Source organism: Xenopus laevis, chromosome 2S, assembly GCF_017654675.1.
Source record: "Xenopus laevis strain J_2021 chromosome 2S, Xenopus_laevis_v10.1, whole genome shotgun sequence".
Classification (NCBI taxonomy): domain Eukaryota; kingdom Metazoa; phylum Chordata; class Amphibia; order Anura; family Pipidae; genus Xenopus; species Xenopus laevis.
In genome coordinates, this window is record NC_054374.1 from 125149918 (window position 1) to 125172943 (window position 23026).

The 23026-nt window shown below is 40.1% G+C and overlaps 1 protein-coding gene across 3 annotated transcripts in view; it reads right to left on the reverse strand.

The window, feature by feature from the left end:
- Positions 1-20335, reverse strand: part of LOC108709791 (TSC22 domain family protein 1) — a 54332-nt gene extending 33997 nt beyond the window's left edge. For 2 of the 3 annotated variants that reach the window (XM_041584350.1, XM_018249943.2), the window contains exon 1: positions 16707-20335. In XM_041584350.1, the coding sequence (XP_041440284.1) occupies positions 16707-19423 (2717 nt within the window). In that variant the 5' untranslated portion in view covers positions 19424-20335. The remainder of the gene's footprint in view (positions 1-16706) is intronic. The other variant, XM_018249942.2, reaches the window with a different exon arrangement.
- Positions 20336-23026: the final 2691 nt, after the last annotated feature.

Below are 23026 nucleotides of genomic sequence, written 5' to 3' on the forward strand. Positions count from 1 at the left end.
TTGGTAAAACAGAGGTATTTGTTTCAGAAAAATTATAGTTTATACAAGCAAGCTGCTGTGTAGCCATGGGGACAGTCATTCAAAGCTGAGAAAAGGCACAGGATACACAGCAGATAACAGATAAGCTCTGAAGTATACAATGGGATTCTTGAGAACGTATGTATAAGTTATCTACAGTGTAGTTTCAATGGCTGCCCCCGTGATTACAGAGCAGCTTGTTTATATAAACAATAGTTTCTGAACCAAAACCACCAGTTTTACCAGTGCAGAGCAAAAGTATAGTATATTATCAAACACTTTCATTTTTTGGTGTTACTGTTCCTTTATCAGGATTAAGACGTAATCTTTCCCAGACTCCAAAGACTGTAGGCACTCCAGAGCCACTAAGGGGCCGATTCACTAACTTCGAGTGAAGGATTCGAAGTTAAAAAACGTCGAATTTCGACGTTTTTTTTGGGCTACTTCAACCATTAAATGGGCTACTTCCACCACGACTTCGAATCGAAGGATTCAAAGTAAAAATCGTTCGACTATTCGACCATACGATAGTCGAAGTACTGTCTCTTTAAAAAAAAACTTCGACCCCCTAGTTCGCCATCTAAAAGCTACCAAAGTCAATGTTAGCCTATGGGGAAGGTCCCCATAGGCTTGGCTAACTTTTTTTGATCGAAGGATATTCCTTCGATCGTTGGATTTAAATCCTTCGAATCGTTCGATCCGAAGGATTTAATCGTTCAATCGAAGGAATTATCCTTCTGTCGTTCGATCTAACTATCTGCACTAAATCCTTTCGACTTCAATATTCGAAGTCTAAGGATTTTAATTCCTAGTCGAATATCGAGAGTTAATTAACCCTCGATATTCGACCCTTAGTGAATCGGCCCCTAAGTATCTTCAAGAACACTGGGCACAGGGACAGGAACTGGCTTACCAAGAATAGAAAGAGCTGCAGGGATGTCAACATAAGTAACTTTAGGCAGCTACTGAAAGTCTTACGTATAAAGTATATGTTTTCTAGACTGACTTTGTAGCACAAAAGCTGTAAAATCTCTGACTGAAGTAATTCACGGGTATAAACAGCAAACTAAACGAATAATTTGAATTTAGAAATTTGCAGTTTCAGGATAACAAGCAAGTAAACATACGTTAACAGGAATTTCTATTGCATACCTCCCAACTGTCCCATTTTTAGAGGGACAGTCCCTCTTTTGACAGCTCAACCTGCAGTCCCTCATTTGAACCGAAAAGTCCTGTTTTTCTCTGCACTGAACAGCCAGAAAAAGAAACAAAGTTTCTAACTTAATTGTTCTGGGCTCTGCCAAAAGCCAGCCATAGCATTAGATAAGATACTTTTGTAACAATTTCGAGATAAGCAAATAAGTAATTGTAACAATGTAAGATATAAGGTCCCTTGGGAAAAGTTTGACTCACAGCTTAAAGGGCAATTCACCTTCATTAGCAAAACTGTAATAACTGAAAAAAAAACAGAAATGTGTTCAAACTTTCATAACCTGCCAAATTTAGTAAAATGAATATGGTAAATAGGGGTGTGGCCACACAATGGGTATAGTCAAAAACAGATTTGCCGCACTATGCATGCCAACTTTTTTTTACAGAATGTTGGGAGGTATGCTATTGTCACCAATATGGCCCTTTTTTTTTTTTTTTTTTTTTTTTTTTTTTTTTTTTTTTACTTGTGTGCATCAAGCTTTGGTTCTTACATTTTATATCAATAATTGTCTTCCAGTTTCTCCAAAAATGTACCTACATGGCAACATTCGATATTATGATTTAAACTAGGGATGCACGGAATCCCAGATCTGGTCAAATCCAAGTTTCTTTTTTCTTTCTGCAGCATGTGGTCAAATTAAAGTGCTCCAATGACCAAATCAAAACATTAAAAAAAAAAAATCACAGGACTTTAGATCACTTGACTGAGGAAATTCTATGCTGCAGTCCGTTTGGTATTTGGCTGAATCCTTTATGAAGAATGTTCTTACAAATAAAAATTATGCACATACAGGTTTGGGATTTTTAACCTATACCCTCTAGCAGCTGCTCTCCTTCAATATTTCGTATGGCACAGCATTATCTTGGAATGGAATCTTAGTGTTAGTATAATATAGGACATGATATTTAGCATTTAATGCATTAAACAATTCTACACATTTGCATGGAAATATAACCTAAAGTTGTCAACCATATTTATTGTTGCTGAACTGTAGTAAGGAGAGTGGAAAAATGTTGAGTATTTATATATGAACGAGGCCATCTCTGCAAAGTTGCAATGTTCAGCATTTAGGGTGAAGACACACAGAACTACTAGTAGCAGCTACATGTCATCGCTACAAAATAGACAATAGTGAATTGCTACTGTTAGCATTTACTTTGTGTGGCTACACAATGCCCTGTCATAGACAATACCGAGAATTCCTACTGCTAAAATACATGTAGCATCTTAGCAAAGCTAATAATCACTATTGTCTATTTTGTAGCTGTGATAAGTAGCTGCTACTAGTGTCTTCACCCTTAAAAGGAATAAACCTAAGAAGCATTTTACTTTCTTGTATTTTACACTGGACTCTTAGCCAGTGGCCGAAGGGGAGATGTCACCCAACTTCAGAAGAATGAAGTGATGCATTGGCCCTAATACCGAGCCTTGCACATTTTTTTCTTTTAAAGGAACAGTAATACCAAAAAATTTAAAGTTTTTTTAAGGTAATTAAAATATAATGTACTGTTGCCCTGCACTGGTAAAACGGACGTGTTTGCTTCAGAAATACTTCTATAGCTTATATAAAACAAGCTTCTGTGCAACCATGGGGGCAGCCATTCAGTTTGAAAAAAAGAGAAAAGGCACAGTTAAAATAGTAGAAAATTGAAAAGTTCCCATTGTATGCTACAGAGTTAATGTTATCTGCTATGTAAACCTCAGTCTTTTCTCCTGTGAATGGTAGCCACCATGGCTACACAGCAGCTTATTTATATAAACTATAGTAGTCGTTTTGAAGCCAACAAAATGTTTTTGCCAGTACATTATAAATTGTTTTTTAAGATTATCATTTTTGTGTTAATGTTCTTTTAAATCAGATCTAAATGAATTTCATCATCACAAATCATCCATTTGTGTAACACAGAATTAGGGAACAAGGACATTTTCTCAGACTAAAAAGGGATTCACTGCCTGCATGGTGTACAAGGCCATTCCAAGGATTCACAGCTGAATTTTTCAATATTTACTATATTGACCAGAAAACAGTATTTAAAGCCTTCATGTGAGATTTTCCTGGCAGACTGCCTACAGATCCCAATGTCAGCTTAGTCATATCTACAAAGCTATTTTAAGCCAGGGCTATGCTGCCAATTAAATTCTTCAAGCAAGAGAATGGCTTCCTGAAAGTAAAGTCAAAATGATGTAGGTTTGTTTCATAGAAATAAGAAATTATTTCTTAGGGTGACAGGTCCCCTTTAATGGCAGCCATTCAGCAGGGATGGTCGAAGTGAAATATACACAACAAATAATGCACATGCTTTTAAATGACAAATGTACATTGTAACTGTAAATAACGGCTAACAAATGGAGCTAAGAATAAACTAAAATCTGCTGTTTTAATAGTGACGGCACATTTACAATAAGTCTACATTTACTTGGCCTACAACTAACCAATACAGCATTGCTATTAGTATAAAAAACACTCCTGGTTTATCACTGTTCCTATGCATTGTGTTACTCAGCTTTGCAATGCCACCTTCATATTAAATAACTGAATTATAAAAAGCCAAATTTAAACCGGTTTTTACAGCTACGGCTCTATTTCTTGATAATTACAGCTTTCCTGAAATACACAGCTGGTGTCACTAGAGAAGTAGATAGGAATCTTTATATTACCATAAGCAATAGCACTAAAATTACAAAATTAAGAATGAAAGAAAAAAAATGGAAAGCATTGAAAGTGCAACAAATAACACATAAAAGCAAAGGTTCTAAAGAAGGAGAATAATTAGGTCTGAGGCGGTTAGCATTGCATAAAAAAAAATACAACTATGACTCCAGTTCTGGGGCTCAGCAATTTATTTTAAAAATATACTAAATATTTATATTAAGAACAGAAGTGGTCCAGATAGTGAAGTAGTTGCAACTTCTCCCATGCTCTAAGACAGTGATCCCCAACCAGTAGCTCATGAGCAACATGTTGCTCTTCAACCCCTTGGATGTTGCTCTCCATGTCCTCAAACCAGGTGTTTATTTTTGAATTCCAGGCTTGGAAGCAAGTTTTAATTGCATAAAAACTAAGTATAGTGCCAAGTAGAGCCTCTTGTAGGCTGCCAGTCCACATAGGGGCTACCAAATAGCCGATCACAGCCCTTATTTGGCACCCCAAGGAACTTTCTCATGCTTGTGTTGCTCCCCAACTCTATTTACATTTGAATGTGGCTCACAGGTAAAAAAAAGTTGAGGACCCCTGCTCTAAGACAACTATGTCCAACTTTGCAACAGACCTGAGTTAGATTCTGGCTTTAGCACTGCATACAGTTCATATGTTCTCCCTGCGTCTTTGTGCTTTTCCTCCAGGGACTCCAGGATCGTCCCACACGCCAAAAATATACAGGTTAACTGGCTGCCGTGAATGTGATAGGAACGTTAGACTGTAAGATCCACTGGGGTATTGACTGACATGAATCAATGTAAAGTGCTGGGGATATGTGTCAGTACTTTATAGGTTCCAAAAAATATATATTCATTATATGTGTAAAAACACACATGTTCAGAATAATAGTGTGTTTAAAAAGGTGAATAAAGCTCAAAATCATGATAATCCTTATCCTTATAGCTTGATGCTTAATGCATTGGGAACACTGCATATTCTAATCTACATCAAACAAAGAAAAATATATCAAATTATGATGTTCTTCTGAACAATGTCTGGAACAACTCATTGTAACCAGCACTAAAACCAGCATGCACATGTGGTACCTGTTGGTTTTCTATTACTCTACCACACCTACGTGTAAATTATTTGCCATCTAGAAATATAATTTCTACCAAAAACAGTGATCAGTTTAGTGATGTCGGACTGCTATTATTCTGAACATAACTGTATATATTAAATTTATACAGATCCCTGAAAAGCAATATCTGACCCAGTCCTCCAGTTGGACTACCTTGCTCTACTAGACAACAAAAACTGCAGCTTGACAGGAGCGGAATTACAATGGAGTTAGTATGCGTACATAAAATAATCTCTAAAATAAATTCACACTGCAGAAAACAAAGTCAAAGCATATATTTGCTTTTGTTTCTATGTAGCAGACAGTCCAAGGTTGCCAATTGTTCTAAAAGTAATATGTTTATGTTGGGAGAACAATACAAACTGATATCTTCGAATCAGGGATAATTGGTCGGATTGTCAAAATGTTAAATAGATTGTCTTAGCAGTAATATTAGTAAATATGACTACAATAGAAGTATCACTCTATTTTTGCCTTCACACTTGCCTGCTGTCAAACAATCCTTGCCTCGGCCAATAATCGTTGGATTCGATTTTATTTGTGAGCCAATTTAGATAAAGTTTAAAGATAAAATTCACAAGCAAGCACATAAAAAATTCGTACACTGAAACTATCATCAAGATATGAATGACTTCTTACCAACAAAAAGCATAACATATCCTCACCAATTAAAAAAAAAAAAGATAGTTTGCAAATATTAGTATCATATAATATTCTGGTGAAACATTTTTAATATTATATTTGTGTGACCCTTATAATTATAATTTGTTTCAATGTTAGTTGTCAGGAAGCTTTCGACTGTGACTTTATACTGTCCCCTTAATAAACACCCCATTAGAAAAACCTGCAATTACAAGCCTTTTTGCCATACTTTATTCTGTTTCAGTACAGCAGTGCCACTTTCCACTAAATATTCAACAACTACCAAAAAATAATTTAAAATAATAAAATATTAGGGATGCACCGAATCCACTTTTTTCGATTTGGCCGAACCCCCGAATCCTTCGTGAAAGATTCGGCCGAATACCGAACCGAATCAGAACCCTAATTTGCATATGCAAATTAGGGGTGGTAAGGGGAAAACATTTTTTACTTCCTTGTTTTCTGACAAAAAGTCATGCAATTTCCCTCCCACCCCTAATTTGCATATGCAAATTAGGATTCGGATTCGGTTCGGCTGGGCAGAAGGATTCGGCCGAATCCGAATCCTGCTGAAAAAGGCCGAATCCCGAACCGAATCCTGGATTCGGTGCATCCCTATAAAATATCATACTGCTTAAGACCAGAACACTCTAAATAATGTCCTTTATAAAAATGGTTGTACTGCCCAAATTATTATATCTATTCCATAATTCCCCAATCCCTCTTCCAGTTTACATGTTTGCCAAACTAGACTTGATGACTCGCCCTTTCATATGGGCCAATAAACAACCACGCATAAGCCTCAAGACATTAACTGCCCCCAAAAACAAAGGTGGGTTATTAATGCCACACTTCTTCCTGTATTACTTAGCCTCAACGTTAGTTTATATAGCATGGTGATTTTCCTCCCCAGCCGACAATGCAGCCTTTTTCATATCAGCAGAGGCAGCTGGATCAATTGAATCACTTGCTAACGTTCCCTTATGGGGGACCACTCAAAGGGGGTGCTCCCCTTCTACTACAAGTATGCTACCAGGATATGGGAAAAAGCCCTCAAGTATGACATAGAGGCACAAAACCTTGTTTCTCCCTTCACACCTATATGGTGTAAACCCCACATGAGTCGTATGTCCATTCTGGACCCAGCACTGTGGGCAAAGTACAAAATTAAATATTTGGGACAACTATATGAAAACCAAAAATTTAAATCCTACGAAACTTTAGCAACAGAATATAACCTCCCTTAGAAATATGTGGTTCAGATACCTCCAGCTCAGACATGCAGCAAATAGCCAGTTCCCAACTCCCCCCAGAGTATCCCTCTCAACACTCGAGAAAGGGCTCAGGGCACCGGTCAAGAAAAAGCTAACCTCCTGGATCTATTCTATCCTCAACAAGCAGAGGGGAAATCCCTTTGCACATAGCTACACTAAATGGGTAACTGATATGCCGCAGTTAGACCTAGAAGACTGGGAGGACATCACCCACTCATACTTACCTTCAGTAATTAGTAGTAACGATACACTGATACAATACACAGAACTTACCTCACACCAGTGAGGTTGCACTCAATGGGCCTTATGCCAAATAACCTTTGTTTTAAATGTGGAGCCAGTCCGGGCACATTCATACATACCTTCTGGACCTGTCCGATAATTGATAAATTTTGGGCAAAAGTAACAACATTCATAGAACAAACTCTAGACCTGCCAAAAGTGCGATCACCAGAGGCATGTCTCCTGGGTCTGGTGGAATATATAGTGCCAGACAAGCACAGGTGCTCCCTATTGAGACTTTTGTACTATGCTAGGAAAAACATTATTCTGTCATGGAAGCTACCCAACCCACCTACCCTGAAAAGATGGAAATCTTGGATAAATGAGGCCCTCCCACTTTATAAGCTGACCTATTTGAGTCAAGGCTGTCCAGACAAATTTGACAAAGTCTGGGGACCGTGGGCAGACAACATGGACTCTTCTACAGCACAAAATAACAGATAAAATAGCACCCAGGACAGGAACGTCTGAGTGTACTGGGTAAACTACACGGCCACTGCCCCTTCCCCCCCCCCATTTGTTGTGTATTTGTTATTAGTTAAAAAAAAAGTTTTGCTCATTCATACACTCTGCTTTGTTGGAATAATGCAAAAAAGATGGTTCAATATCAAGTATAAAGAAGGTATGTTGTATTGTGCCCATTGGCAAATACCTTGTTGTACAAACCAATAAATAAAAACCTATTTAAAAAAAAAAAATAATGTCCTTTTTTACTGAAAGGAGATTGATAAAACAGTTGTTAAAAGCATATGGACAACTTAGGGCTTGAATATACAAGAGATTTTGTGGGTCAGATTTGATCATTCTTGTAAAATATACCCATCAGGTGTTTGTATTAGTCCTATCATATGTTGACCCATACAACTACATCCAACTTGTAGTATGTGTTATGTTGATCCAACACCAGCCTATAAAATCTCATATGTAGTTAGCTCCATGGGTAACAGTACAAAGGTTGTTTTCTTTACTGTCATATACGTAACAGCAGAGCGAGTCACCCACCGAGTGAATTTTGGTACAGAAATCTCTGCAAAAATCTGCTGTGTGTACGCGGACAGGCTGATCTTGTGTCCGTCAATCCACACACATACAGTGGTTTGGCATATAAACTGCAGCAGAGAAAATTACCCGTGTGCCATTAGCTTTAGATTCTTACTGCTTGTGAGAATAAAAGATTTATAACATTAATGTTCAGTATAAACATTTTAGCTATGATGCAGCCCTCTCAGGGAAAACGCAGGAAAGTGAACTCAATTCATAATCGTCATTTATTAAATATAGCCCCAGCAAGCTATGCAGAACTTTACATTGCTGTATAACAAACAAAAAATAAAATAAAAATATGATCACAAAGCCCAGCTAACAGGAGCTCACAGTTCACATTTGAACTTATTTCCATTCCCTATTCGAATTCTTGATTAAAAAATTAAGAATAGAAAGGACAAAAAAAGAAAAAATGACCTGCCCTTGTACTGAGCTGTATTTTAAAGCTGACCAACTGCATTCAGCAAGATACATAGAGAAAAGGTTTGGGCTCAGTTATATATTTAATAACACAACAATGTATAAGGTAATAACCTTCCCACCCCAAACTGATCTCATACCTCTCAACATTTTGGAAATAAAAAGAGACAAAATAGTTGCCGCGCGCAGTGCGGAAATTTTTTTTTGACCACGCACATTTTTACCCCTAATTACCATGTTCATTTTTTGGCAGCTTATGAAAGTTTGAACATATTACTGTGTTTTTTGCCAGTTATTACAGTTTTGCTAATGAAGTTGATTTGCCCTTTAAGCTGTGAGTCTAACTTCTCCCAAGAGACCTGTTATCTTATATTGTTACAATTACTTATTTGCTTATCTCAAAATTGTTACAAAAGTATCTTATCAGCAGCTGTGGCTGTTCTGGGCTCTCTGTCAAAAGCCAATTAAGTTAGAAACATTGTTTCTTTTTCTGCCTGTTCAGCGCAGAGAAAATCGGAACGTTCCAGTACAAACAAGGGACTGTGGTTTGAGCTGTCAAAAGAGGGACCGTCTCTCTAAAAGCGGAACAGTTGGGATGTATGTGATCTGATCTCTTACACAAGCTAGCACATAAGATAAACTCTTTTAGCCGATTTTAAATATTGTTTTTAATAAATAAAAAATAAGCAAAGACTTTGGAGACCAGTGTTTCACACCCCACTGTAGGGAATTACAAAACACATTACAAAACACTAAACACAAGTTGAGCATTTTAAGTTTTAGTTTTACGTGCAGATGTACAGTAGTCGGGGTCTTATCAGTAACGAAACACATTCCATTACTAGGAAAAAGATTTGCACACAGTTAGGTGTTTCTCCTGAAAACATATCAGCTCTCCTGTTGCTATCTGCTGATAAACAGCTCCCAACTATTGCTGCAACTATTAATTAAAACACCTACTTTATAGAAATATCAAATCCTTAATTTTAACTAAAATTTCTCCATAAACATGTCCCTTTTAAGAAACAAATTATCCTGGCTGACTTGACCTGACAATATGTAGAAAACTATTTTTTAAAGAAACAGTAACATCAAAAAATGAACGTGTTTTAAAGGAAAGACAATATAATGTACTGCTGTCCTGCACTGGTAAAATTGGCGTGTTTGCTTCAGAAACACAACTATAGTTTATATAAACTAGCTGCAGTGTAGCCATGGGGGCAGCCATACAAACACAGCATACACAGTAGAGAACAGATATGTTCTGAGGAATCCTACTGTATACTACAGAGCTCATCTGTTATCTGCCGTGTATCCTGTGTTTGAATGGCTGCCCCTATGGCTGCGCAGCAGCTGGTTTAAATAAACGATTGTAGTGTTTGCAAAGCAAATATACCAGTTTTATATTGTCCTTGAAAACTCATTTTTGGTGTTACTGTTCCTTTAAGAAACATCTCTGGAGAAAATAATCTCTCAGAAACGAAAAGGACCGCTTCAACTCACCACCACTTAGCTGTTCCTCTGTAGTGCCGGGTGCTCAGTCCGCAGTGTCCCCACTGCCAACAGTAATATACGAACAGGAGGACGGCACTCCGGTAAAAAGCAGGTTTTTATTGTAGAGAACTGCAAGAATACATAAACCTTACGCGTTTCGGGAACACCTTCCCTTAATCATAGGCCTATGATTAAGGGAAGGTGTTCCCGAAACGCGTAAGGTTTATGTATTCTTGCAGTTCTCTACAATAAAAACCTGCTTTTTACCGGAGTGCCGTCCTCCTGTTCGTATATTTCTGGAGAAAATAACCTTTACCATAAATAGGATGCAGTTTCCCTTTAAATTATCCTGTTCTATAGGTGCTGAAATGAGACCAACTGCATTCCCCATTCAGTCACACATATCTTCTGACAGAGGAACCGAGTTCTGAGCAATAACTAAGCTTTCTGAAACATAATCTTAGACAAAATATGCTTTTTGTGGTATTAAATGCACTATTACTACAATTTCAGGAGCACTGGAAAATACTGGGGATGTAATCATAACGGACTGATTTTGATTCCTTTCAACCAGCAACATCCAAAGTTCATATATATCAAGCAATGCCATAGCTTTAGGTTGTGGCTTTGCAAAATATTTGTCCCATCAATACTCAATGCAACTAATAGTGTACAAAAATAAGTATTCAGGCCTTGGAAAAGCAGCTGTAATAATATATAAGAAACAGTCACTGAATTTATCTAAGAACAGAAAATAAATATCTTCTATTAACTTTTTTTGTATTTAGCAACAGCCTGAACTATAGCATCTTCATAGAAAGCAAGAGTTATTTCAAGAACAGGGTCTGTGAAGGTACTCCTTCATCCAGGTCATGGTATATATATATATATATATAATAATAAATTAAATCAACTGGACTTGCTGTATTTCCTTTTTCCTTGAAGATGTTTCGTTAGTCATCCGACTGACTTTCTCAATTCAGAATAACATGTAAAAAATATTTGTGGTTATATGCCCTGGAATATTACACCAATCAGCATATTCTGTTTAGTACCTGACCCCATGCTGGTTTTACTAAACAGATTATGGAAACTGGAGTAAGAATCCAGGGCATAGAGCCACAAATATTTTTGTACAGGTCATTCTGAATTGAGAACAAACTGTGCAAAGAAAAAGAAAATACAGCAAGACCAATTGATTTGACTTATTACTATAGATAAGAACAGGGTAAACACATACAATTGCATATTTAAAATCAATGTATTTGTAAATTATGTGCAACATAGCAAACCGCTTACTGTAATGCTTTGGGAATGCTGGCCCTTTAAATAATCAGAGCAGTTCTTATTTGAACAAAAGTTACAGCATACATGAATATAATGAAACGTTTCTATACTAAAAGAAGATTTACTGCTTAAAGGAACAGAAAGTCAAACACTCACCATGATATATTTCTGCACCAGTGGCCAAAATAACAACTCTACCCAATAATGCCATTCTAACAACTACTTGGCATTATGAGAAGATCAATAGGGAATATTGACCTGCTTTTAAATAGCTCTGACAGTGCAGTTCAGTAATGCAAACCCTTCAACCAATTATAGATCACATGGATGTACACGACTGTCCTGGAAATGCACATAAAAAAGCAACATGTTTACAAACAACTTGTAGGCCATACCTGGCCCAAAATATACTGAAAATTCAAACACCAATCACCAAGTCAGTGGCCTATTGGTGCAGTATGGTGAGATCCTGATAGAGTAAACTAAAAATATAAAATACCACATAGGTTTGCATTTGGCAATAGTAGCCTTTTCCTTGTGGGTCAATATATATGAACCTATCATTGGCTTATGAGATAGCATAACAAATCAACTCCTGCACATCTAATTAAAATGCTAAAAGCTCCGATTTCAAACCCCTCTCTCACTTTTCCATTCACCCTGATAAAATGATGCTATGAGAATTCCTTCTACCACACAAGATGATATTTTGATTTTGATTGTAAAAGCCTTGCATTTATTACTTACAGACCGCATTCACGGAATGATTAAATCTAAGCACAATCTAATTATGCTAACACTATATTATAACAACTTCAAATACTGTGCATGCACTCGCCCTGGGTGACGCAGAGGAACATCTGGGAAGACCTTCGATTTGGCATAAGTAAAGTTTTGTTTTGGTCATGATTTCTTTTACTTAAAAATTTCAGGTAACCCATAGAACTCAGAGAAACGGATTTGTCTGCAAACGACATCAAGAGGAAAGTCATAAAAAGGCAAATAAGCATTTACTCTAAATAGATTTCTATTGAGCTGCCTCTTGAAAACCTTTGTGCAAATGCAATATTTAACCACAGTTTCCTCTGCATGCCTCACTTCATGCAGAACTAGTATTTCTTACAGGCAACCCTGCACATGCTTTATTTCTTTAGAAACCTGGCAATTACGTTATACCGCTAAAGCCCCAAAATGGTAAATAGAAAACTTAAAGTATTTGCCCTTCAAGTCATTTCCAGGTTACATTTAAACAATGTGTGGATGTCTAAAACAGGTTGACACTGAAACAAAAGCCTTCCCTCTATCAAATGACCCACCAATATAAAAGTTACTATTGTCTGAAAACAATGTACAAAGTAAATAAAATTATGGTTGAAAGAATTTTGCTTAAATTTAAAAAAAAAAGTTATACCCACATTTCTGCTTGAAAATCTCATTCTCTCAACTATAACTTTAGGGCAATGGCACTTGGGGTGACTTCCTCCATTATGTGAGCCAGTCAGCAACCACTGACCTTGACAAATTGCTTTGGGAGTCGGAAAAAATAGCATTTAAAGCAATGCTCTAACAGTCAAAAATAGGGATGAGCAAAATAGTTTGTTGTGTTTCAACGCAAAGAAAAACCCAAACAACCCACTCCTATAAACTGTAATGTTTAGTAAAAAGAAGTTGCGTGGTTTGAAAAAAGTCACGTGAGAAAAGCCTCAGACATCAATGAGTTTGCCACATTTTTACCTTTTTGCAAATTTCTGGCAAACTGAAATGGGTCAGATTCGCACATCACCAGTCGAAGCATCTTTTCGTGCTTTTTAATTAATTTAACCTAATATTTTCACTTTTAAACTACTCGTTACATGGTCAAAGACTCTTCCAACCAATCACTAGTTTTTACTTACAGAGCAAAGAGATTAATAGTGAATTATCAATAGAAAGAGAAGTAATATAAATCGCAATAATAAAAATGTAACCTATTTTTGTTGCCACCTGGAAGAAAACAAAAATTAAGAAAACAAAGAGACCAAATGCATACTGAGAACAGCAATCTCTCAGATCGAATTTGAAGTGGTTTCCCGCGTAATAAATGTGGAATATAGTTAATGTTCATTTTGCCCAGCCTCTTCCCAAAACGTAATATATAATAAAGGGATTGTTCACCTTTTTTCCGTTCAGTTGTTTTCAGATAGTTCGCCAGAAATAGACTTTTTTTCAATTACTTCTATTTGTGACCAATTGTCTAATATTGAAGAATAAATCTTTGATTTTTCACCTTCTTATGTCTTTCTAAAGCAGCTCTGGGAGCGGGGTCACGGACTCTGTAAAATGGTTCTAAAAGATACATTCGTTGATACATTTGTTATCTTTGACCTTGCTGGGCAAAATCCCAGAGTTTCATCAAAGGCAGCTGTTAGAATTGGTACACTAATTGCGAATATTTCACAGATAATGTTGATAAATATAGCAACTAATGTAGCAAACTGTAACAGTTCTGAATCTGCACCAGGATCACTGAGCTGCCAGACTGAAACACCAGCGACAGGAACTTGAAACTGTCAATTAAAATTTTTGGGAAAAAAGGTAAAAAATATAGAGCATTTGAAAAAAGTATCTCTGGTGAACAATCTGAAGACAACTGAACTGAAAAAAAGATTTTTGGAAGATGAACAACCCCTTACATAGCAGATCACTTGGCCATCCTATCAGAAAACTATTGGCTCTCTTCTCTGAATCATGTACATGTCTAATCACCTATAGCAGGGATCCCAAACGTTTTGAACCCGTGAGCAACATTCAGAAGTAAAAGGAGTTGGGGAGCAACACTAGAATGAAAAATGATCTTGGGGTGCCAAGTAAGTGCTGTGATTGGCCATTTGGTAGCCCCATGTGTATTGTCAACCTACATTGAGGCTCTGTTTGGCAGTACACCTAGTTTTTATACAACCAAAACTTGTCTCCAAGCCTGGAATTCAAAAACAATCAATGCTTTGAGGCCACTAGGAGCAACATTGAAGGGGTTACAGAGCAACATGCTGCTTACGCGCTATTGGTTGGGGATCACTGACCTATAGCAACAAACTAGCAGCTAGGATTGACTGGCAACCTGTTTAAAAATCAAACATCTTGTAGGTTGCTATGGGTTACTGCACCTGGACAAAATTTTAATTGGGGTTTAGGCTGTGGGTGCATAGGCTAAAGGACTCTGCTGCTCTCAGTCTGTGTATTTGTGCAGGCTGAGAGAAGTAGATCCACGTTTGAATCTGATCAGCCTGCAAGTAGTGGAGGTCACGTTTGAATCTGATCAGCCTGCAAGTAGTGGAGGTCAGCCCAGAGATGCCTCCTTTCTTGCATTTGGATTCCTCTCATATGTGTGTGCGCGCATGGAGGAGGATCAGAGTCAAACCAATTGATCAGGGGCATGGAGCCGATCTGCTTCTCTCAGCCTGCAAAAATACCAAGGTTAAGAGCAGCGGAGCCCATCAGTTTTTGTGCCCACAGCCATAAACTCTAATTTAAATCTCTGAAATGGGAACCAACCTACCTATGGTACAGACAAAAATATTTTTACTTTGGAATACAGAAGCAGGAACTCTTCCACACTATGGCAAAAGTCTTTTAGCATCTCACATTGCAGTGTAACGTTTGGCCATCCATCTGTAGTAAGAGTAACTGCCAGCGCACTGTGTATGAATCACCACTATATGCCAAGAGCACCGCAATTCATACTTAGTAAAATGGCAAGCGGCTGCCAGTGGCTGTATGCAGGCCGGATTTGTGGCAAGGCCTCAAAGGCCCGGGCCTAGGGTGGCCACATCCTAAGGAGCACTAGGTGCTCCTGTACTTAACAGAGTGCGCTCAGGGGCCATCGCTAGGACTATGCGGCCATGGGAGGGTGCGCACGCAAAGCGTTCGGCGTTGGCCTTGGGGTGTCCCTTGCATAAATCCAGCCCTGGATGTATGTGCTTTGATGATTAAAGTTCTTCTTGTGAAGACTGGGGTAACTGGGTTTAATGGTGGAAGTAGGGGGATCAATACTATTGCTTCAGTATTTAAGTACTGTAGTCCAGTTATGGGTCCAGTTAAATGGTGGCAATATTGTGGAAGATAAAGCTACAAAACAGCAGTGTGACTTTAAAGGAAAACCTGAAGAAAATAGTACTATTATATTATATAATGAATAGCCCTTTAAATTGGTGTAATAATGGAGTAAAACCTGCTGCCACTGTGTGTTTATAAAAAAAGAAGCAAATGTAAAGACCAGCAATAAAAACATACTGCCGTGGAAAATATTTTAGAAAAATATTGTGCAGAGTATATTATAACTAATGGTAATGGTCGCTTTCGCTGTAACTACACATGCTTTAATTAAGCACTTGGGAGTTTAAACACACACAAGCATACTGGGAAAAGTAGCACCAAAGGGTTGAACTGTTCTACAGGCCTCTAAAAAAATTCTGCAAAAGGGAAACCAGCAGCACACTGTGTTAAATTGCAAAAGTGCACCAAAAGAAATTTATGAAGCCCAAATCATACAAAAATGCAACGTTTCGGGCCTACCAGGCCCTTTATCAAGCCCGGGTATGCCCGAAACATTGCCTTTTGTATGATGAGGGCTTAATAAATTTCTTTTGGTGCACTTTTGCAATTCAACACAGTGTGCTGCTGGTTTCCTTTTTGCATATTATTATGACCTGGCGACAGGAGTGGGTTTTCCAGTTCAGCACCTGACACTACAAAATTGAGTTTCTGTGAGGTGAGCAATCCCCAATAATAAGTGTCTAAAAATATTTTTGGAGAATTTTGTTGGGTTGAAAACTACAGGGCAACATTAATGATCCTTACACAGTGGACAGATATCTTGTGAGTGAAGGACAATACACCTACAACAGAAAACACTTGTTTCTGTGCCATTAAGTGTCACATGCAAAGGTGATGAAAATGTGAGCAGAATAAAACAATTATTCACTGTAAAAGAAAGTTTCAGACTGCCTCGCAAGATGCAGAGCATTCCATGATGTTCAGTAGACAGCGAAAGCAAAGTGAAGCAGCACCAAATCTAACAGATATGCATACAGTGAAACATATGAACACAAGATTGTTGTTGTTGACATGCAGCCCTGTAAGGATACAATCCCAGAGAATAATAAACCAAATCTGCAGCTTATCTTGGGCAAAATAGGAATACTAATATATATCTTGTGGAGTATTTTGACTAAGTGATAACATACTAGACCTTTTATCTTGTCAGTTTCAACTTACCTTTCATCTTCACCATCAACAAGAGGCGTGGAAAGAGGAAGAGATTTCAGTGGAAGCAAGGACCCAGAGACAGGAAGACCACCGCCACCTTCAACTGAAGCTCCTTCTCCAACACTAGATAAGCCAACCACAGAATGCTCCATTATACGTCTGGCATCTTCTATCTGGCTTGCCACAGACTGAATAAGTGATGGTGCAAAAAACAGGCCAGAACGGTGTGTCATCTGTAGTGGTACACTTTGAGCAACTGGCACATTTGCCATGACAGGTGCTTGGTTACTACTTTGACTCAAACTGCAATTTTGCACTGCAGAAGCCTGTGAAACTGTTGGTGGTGGACCCAATGTTGATGCTGCTGGAGATAAAGCGGAAGTTATACTTGTACTTAGTTGCTGAACAGTTGGAACACTCGCTGCAGCAGCAAGTAGAGGACTTACAGCAGGCCCTTGTTGGTTTGACATGCCTTGTACAGGGGGGTCAATAAGCTGACTTTGAGGTTTTGCAGGAAGCAGTGTACTTTGAGGTGCAATAATGACTTGTTGAGTGATTCCAGGAGGACCAACCTGTATTCCTTGTGGTGGAGGCAATACCTGGGAAGAAGGAGCTGGAACACTCTGTTGTATTATAGATGTTGCAAGTTGTGGGGCAGCTGCCTGATGCACAGCAGTAGGAAGGTTACCTTGTGGGTTAACCCCCAACATCTGACCTGTTGCTGCAATTGGTGCAGGGATGTGTGCCACAGGCTGAGTTTGAGCAACTGTTGCTGGAGCTTGTGCTGTTGAAGACTGGGCTTGCAGGACATGTGCTTGGGCAACAGGGACAGCTGCAGTATTAACAACTCCAGTTGAACTAGTCTGCATTGGGGGAACTGCTGTTTGTATTATTTGTGAATGCTGAATATATTCCTGCAAATTCCCTGGAACAGAACTTTGATTTACTGGTACGTGTCCAGAGGTCATCTGGGCAGCAGAAGTCTGTTGATGAGTATATTGTAACTGTTGTGGAACAGCTGGGAGACTTTGCATGGGTTGAGTCTGTTGAGTGTATGGCAATTGTTGTGGGATCAAAGTAGGAACACTTGGCTGCTGATGTCCCAAAGAGGATGGTACACCAAGTATATTAACTGAAGCTGGCTGAACACCAGCAGAAGCATTCAATGGAGCTTGAGCAAGCTGCCCTGCTAGTTTCTGAGGAGAGAAGTTGGCATCTTGTGAATGCATCTGTAACTGAGCAAGCTGGGGCTGAGAAATACTCTGTGGCATACTGGGGGCAGGAATAGTTTGAGCTATTGCATTACTCATGTCCATCTGCTGAGGGCCTAGGCCTTGAAATCCTGGCTGCTGTATGGAAGGCGTCCCCATTTCTCCACTACCAACACTTTCAGTATAATGACTCAAAGTGCTGATGTTGCTACTAACGGAGCTTCCACTCGTGCTCTCTCTTTCAGACATTACTTCAAGTGGGTTTTGTTTAACGCTTTCTACAGCTTTGTTGACTACAGCTCCGTTGGATGCAGCTGCTGCATTATCTTTGTCATAGAATTCCATACACGTCCATCTGCCTTTTTTAAAAGGTTCCAAACTAGAGTCTAATTTTACAACTCTAAATCTAGACGTTGCTGCACCTGAAGGAACTGTCTGATGCTGTACTGCATTTTGTCCAACTGCTGCAGCTGCGCCAGAAACATTGTTCATGATAGCAGAAGAAGCACTGCTACCATTGCCAGTAGTGCCTTGTGACTGCAGATTAAGGCTGCCAGGTAAAGTGCCTACATTACTTGTGACAGAACTTGGAGTTATATTTACACCACTGGGCAAAGAACCTGTTACACCACTTAGACTTGATATATTTGCATTATTTGGTGCACTAGCGTTACCTGAAACAGGAGCAATGCCAGTACTTACAGGTCCACTTGCTTTGCGTACAGTAGGTGGTATAGATCCTGCAGGCTGATGGGAAATAGAAGGAGCAGCAACAGGCACAGCTGTAACAGCACTATCAGAACTCCCTGTTGGAGGTGCTTTCACTGGAGCAGGAGTTGGGGGTAACCCCCCAGGAAGGGCTGCATTGGGTAATCCATGTTGGGGAGGATGATTGTGGCCATGGTGATAAGGATGGTGATGATGTATACCCCCATTGATCATGATATTTTGCTGGACATTCTGCGGCAGGTGATGCTGGGGGAGGTGGGGTTGGTTTGGAGACACAGCACCAGGTGTCTCAGCTTCTTGGAAGTTGTTCAACGTCTCTTCTGATGAACTTCTCTCTGGACCCCCAAGGTCTGTAGCTCTTGATAAAGACACATCCAGTATTTCAGAGGAGGACAGATCCTCCGTGTGAGACTCATCCAGGTCGTCGTAGCTCTCAGTATCTTCCGCAATACTATTGTTGGAGCTCATGTTGGCCGAGATTTGAGCCGAAGTGACGCTGGTGATCTGAAAGCCGCTCTTCTTCTTCATCTGAGCGCCGCACTGGGGCAGCAAATTGAGTGTCTGGGGAGGAGGATGCTGCTGCTGCTGGGGTCCAGGAGATGAAGCTGCGGCGGGAGGCTGCACCAACAGAGGAGGGTAATCATCTGAAGGCACGACGTGGCCGGCGACCCCAGGCCCTGCAACTGCATTCAGCGCAGCCGAGTTGCCACTACCCCTCCTGGGCAGATCTGCCGGGTGCGCCATCTTCCTGGCAGCAAGATCTGCGGCTGGATCGGGCTGGTGCATTTTAACTCCCCTCCTCTCAGCCCTTAGCCCACCCACATCCACTCCTCCAAACGTGCGAGATGTGCCTCCCTCGCAAAGGGGGAACGGGGCTCTCCCGCTGAGATGAAACAGCTGCAGGCCGGTTCGATAGCGGAGATGTCTCTCTCTATAGATATATTGTTATACACACGGCACGGGGAGATGCACGTCACCCGCTCCTCTGCGCACTAGCCCGATACCTGTAATGCAGAGCCACCCGGCCGCCTCCCACTCCTAATCACAATGATCAAAAGGCTTCCCTTTAATGACACTCCGGCTCCATATCAATCCTCAGGGGGCAGCACAGATAGTTTGCCAGGATCTGGGCGCCGGCTATGGAAGATGACAGCAGGGCGGCCGCGGTTATCTTGTTCGCTGTAGGTAGTGCGGCCGCTCAAGGATCTGGAGACGTCGGCAACAAGCTGATCGGCCAAGGCAAAAGAATAGGCCATCACTGACAGCCATCAGCAGACATCGTGCCCGGGGCCCGGCAGGCAGCGGCCCAATCCTTACAGCAGGGGCCCAATCCTTACAGCAGGGGCCGAATGGGAGTCGTCTAGGGATGCGCTAGTTGCTAACGACGGCTTTCAGTCAGACCGCTCCAAGAACATCCGCCCGGCACGGGAAAGAGGACGAGTAGAAGTCGAGGCAGTGGGTGGTAGCGGCCGGCCGTTAATAATCTCCTCTGTTAGTGTCGCTTTTCCCCCCGTGACTCTGCCTTTCTTTTCTCTAGCAGTGGCTCAGGCTCCCTGTTACACAGCGCCTGTCCCTCCCTCCTCCTCTTTAATCTCACACGGTATTGGAGGACAGCTGCTGGGAGCCGGGCAGGCAGCTAGTCAGAGGGGCGGAGCGATGCATTGACGGGAGGAAGTATGGGAAAATGGCTGCCGCGCATGCGCGCCTTCTACTTTGTGGAACGCTGATAAAAAAAGAACTGTTGAAGCAACTGGGGGAGGTGGAGATGGGGGGTGTGTTTTGGTGGTGACGCAGTCGTCTGTACGATTGCTGGCGGAAGCTTCCGAAGAGTGTAGGGCGAGGGTTTCGGCAGTGGTGACGTTAATGCAGGAGTCGGGAAGACGTGTCCAGTCTGTATGTGGGACCAGTTGAGTGCGTGTGGCTGGGAGAAGCTATTGTGCTGTGCATGAGCCACGTGGCCGCATTGTCTGCCAATGGATTCAATAAGTCATAGGAATGAAATGTGGCGGGGCAGGTCATTGTGTCACCTGTTGTTTTGTGTCATTACTGGGCTCTAGTGCGTCGGTTCTTTCATCCCTAAGTATTACGTGTGGGTTACATTATTACTTCATTTGACCTTGGTGACGCCATAATATTCCAGAAGCTGCTAATTAATTATTTTTAATGTCCAAAGTGCATTTGGCCAGTTTCTAACTCTGTATCTGGTGACCTTTGTCCTCGGAAGTGACAGTCGGTGCAAGGGCTCTGGTGAGGGACAAGTAGCTGATCTACTACAGACGAGTGTTTGAGACAGCAATGCAGCAGATCTGGCCTGTGCTGTGATTGGCTGCTTGTGTGTGACTCTGGCCAGACAAGCTCACATTTCATTTGTCATCTAACAAACTGTCAGATACTGATCATATCAGTGCCACGATCTGTAACTAACATACAGATATTGAAATGGTAGCATTAAAGGAACAGTTCAGTATTAAAATAAAAACTGTGTAAATAGGCTGTGCAACATAAAAACTGTTTCTAATATAGTTAGTTAGCCAAAAATCGAATGTATAAAGGCTGGATTGACTTTGTGTCTAATATAATAGCCAGACCACTACTTCCTGCTTTGCAGCTCACTAACTCTGAGTTAGTCAGTGGGGGTCATTTATAAACACTGGGCAAATTTGCAACTGGGCAGTAACCCATAGCAACCAATCAGTGTTTAGCTTTTATCAGCCAGCTGCAGGTTGAACACTGAATGCAATCATCTGATTGGTTACTGCCCAGGTGCAAATTTGCCCAGTGTTTATAAATGTTCCCCAGTGACTAAGGGGGTCCACATGGGACACAACTGTTCAGTGAGTTTGCAATTGATCCTCAGCATTCAGTTCAGATTCAAAAGCAACAGTTATGACCCATGTGCCCCCCCCCCTCAAGTCTCTGATTGGTTACTGTCTGGTAACCAATCAGTGGAAACCAAGAGAGCTAAAAAGCAGGAAGTAGTGTTCTGTAGGGATGGTCGAATTTTTTCACTGAAAAAATGATGTCCATAGACTTGTATGACGTTGTGCATCAAAATAAAAAGACGAATTTTTGGCGAAATGAAACGGGTCAAATTTGCCCATCCCTAGTGTTCTGTTATGTTACACATTTAGTCACTCCAGCCTTTATACATTACATTTTTGGCCAACTAACTATAGTAGAAACATTTTTTTTTTTGCACAACCTATATATTTACCCAGTTTTTATTTGTATACTGAACAGTTACTTTAAAGTCCTAAAAATAAATCATTAAATAATTGGCAGACAACAGGAGTCCAGAAGATGCAATGTAGATCACCTATGGATATCGTCAGAGAGGCAATACATGCACAGATATTATTGTTATCTGACCTGTCCGATCAACTAAACATACGATCACCATGGTATGATAGCAGAATATTCTGTCTATATAGTGTCTAAGGCCATGTGATGTTGCAGTGATTAAAGGGATGAAACAAGGGCTTCCCTGGGCCACAGAGGCACTCCTTTCAACCTTCCTACTGCTTTGTGTAGATTCCAAGCACATTTAACTACATAGCACAAATAAGGAAACAATTTGGGCAAGATTGTTTAGCTGTTGGACACAGAGATTCGGCTGCAGATTTGGCCTCATGAAGAAATGAGAAGTCCATTGATCTGTTTATGAAAGCAAAAAGAATCCTCTTTTCTCACTGAATCTGATCAATAATGTTCAGTTATCGATTATTCTGGATGGAAAGCCTGTCTAGCCAAGAACCACATTATGTTGTACAAGTTGAACACATGGATTCCATGCATAATTCAATTTATGGCTTAAGGGCTAGATGTTTAAACCACTTCAATGTGACACACTGTGAAGCAAAGTCTAACTGGGCAGTTTTGATGTAATGACCTGATGCAGATACCAAACTGTTCCATATGCACAAACACGCAGAACAGTGCAAACAGAATTGATCAAACTACATGAAAAATTGAAGTGAAGCCAGAATTAAGGCAGGCATTCTGAGCTACTTGTTTAAAACAAGCATTACATAGTTATGTTGGGTTGAAAAAAAGACCAAAGTGCATCAAATTCAACCCCTCCAATTGAAACCCAGTGCATATACATATCCACACTCAAACCAACCTCTCCATACACTCACATAAACTATATATGCACATATCTACACTAATTGTAGATTTAAGTATCACTATAACCTTGGATATTATGCTTGTCCAAGAAATCATCCAAGCCCCTCTTTAAAGCATTAACAGAATCAGCCATCACAACCTCACTGTCCTCACTGTGAAGAACCATCTACACTGCTTCAAAAGAAAGTTTTTTTTCCTCTAGTCTAAAGGGGTGGCCTCTGGTGCAGTGATTAATTTTATTGGAAAAAAGATCTCCCTCTA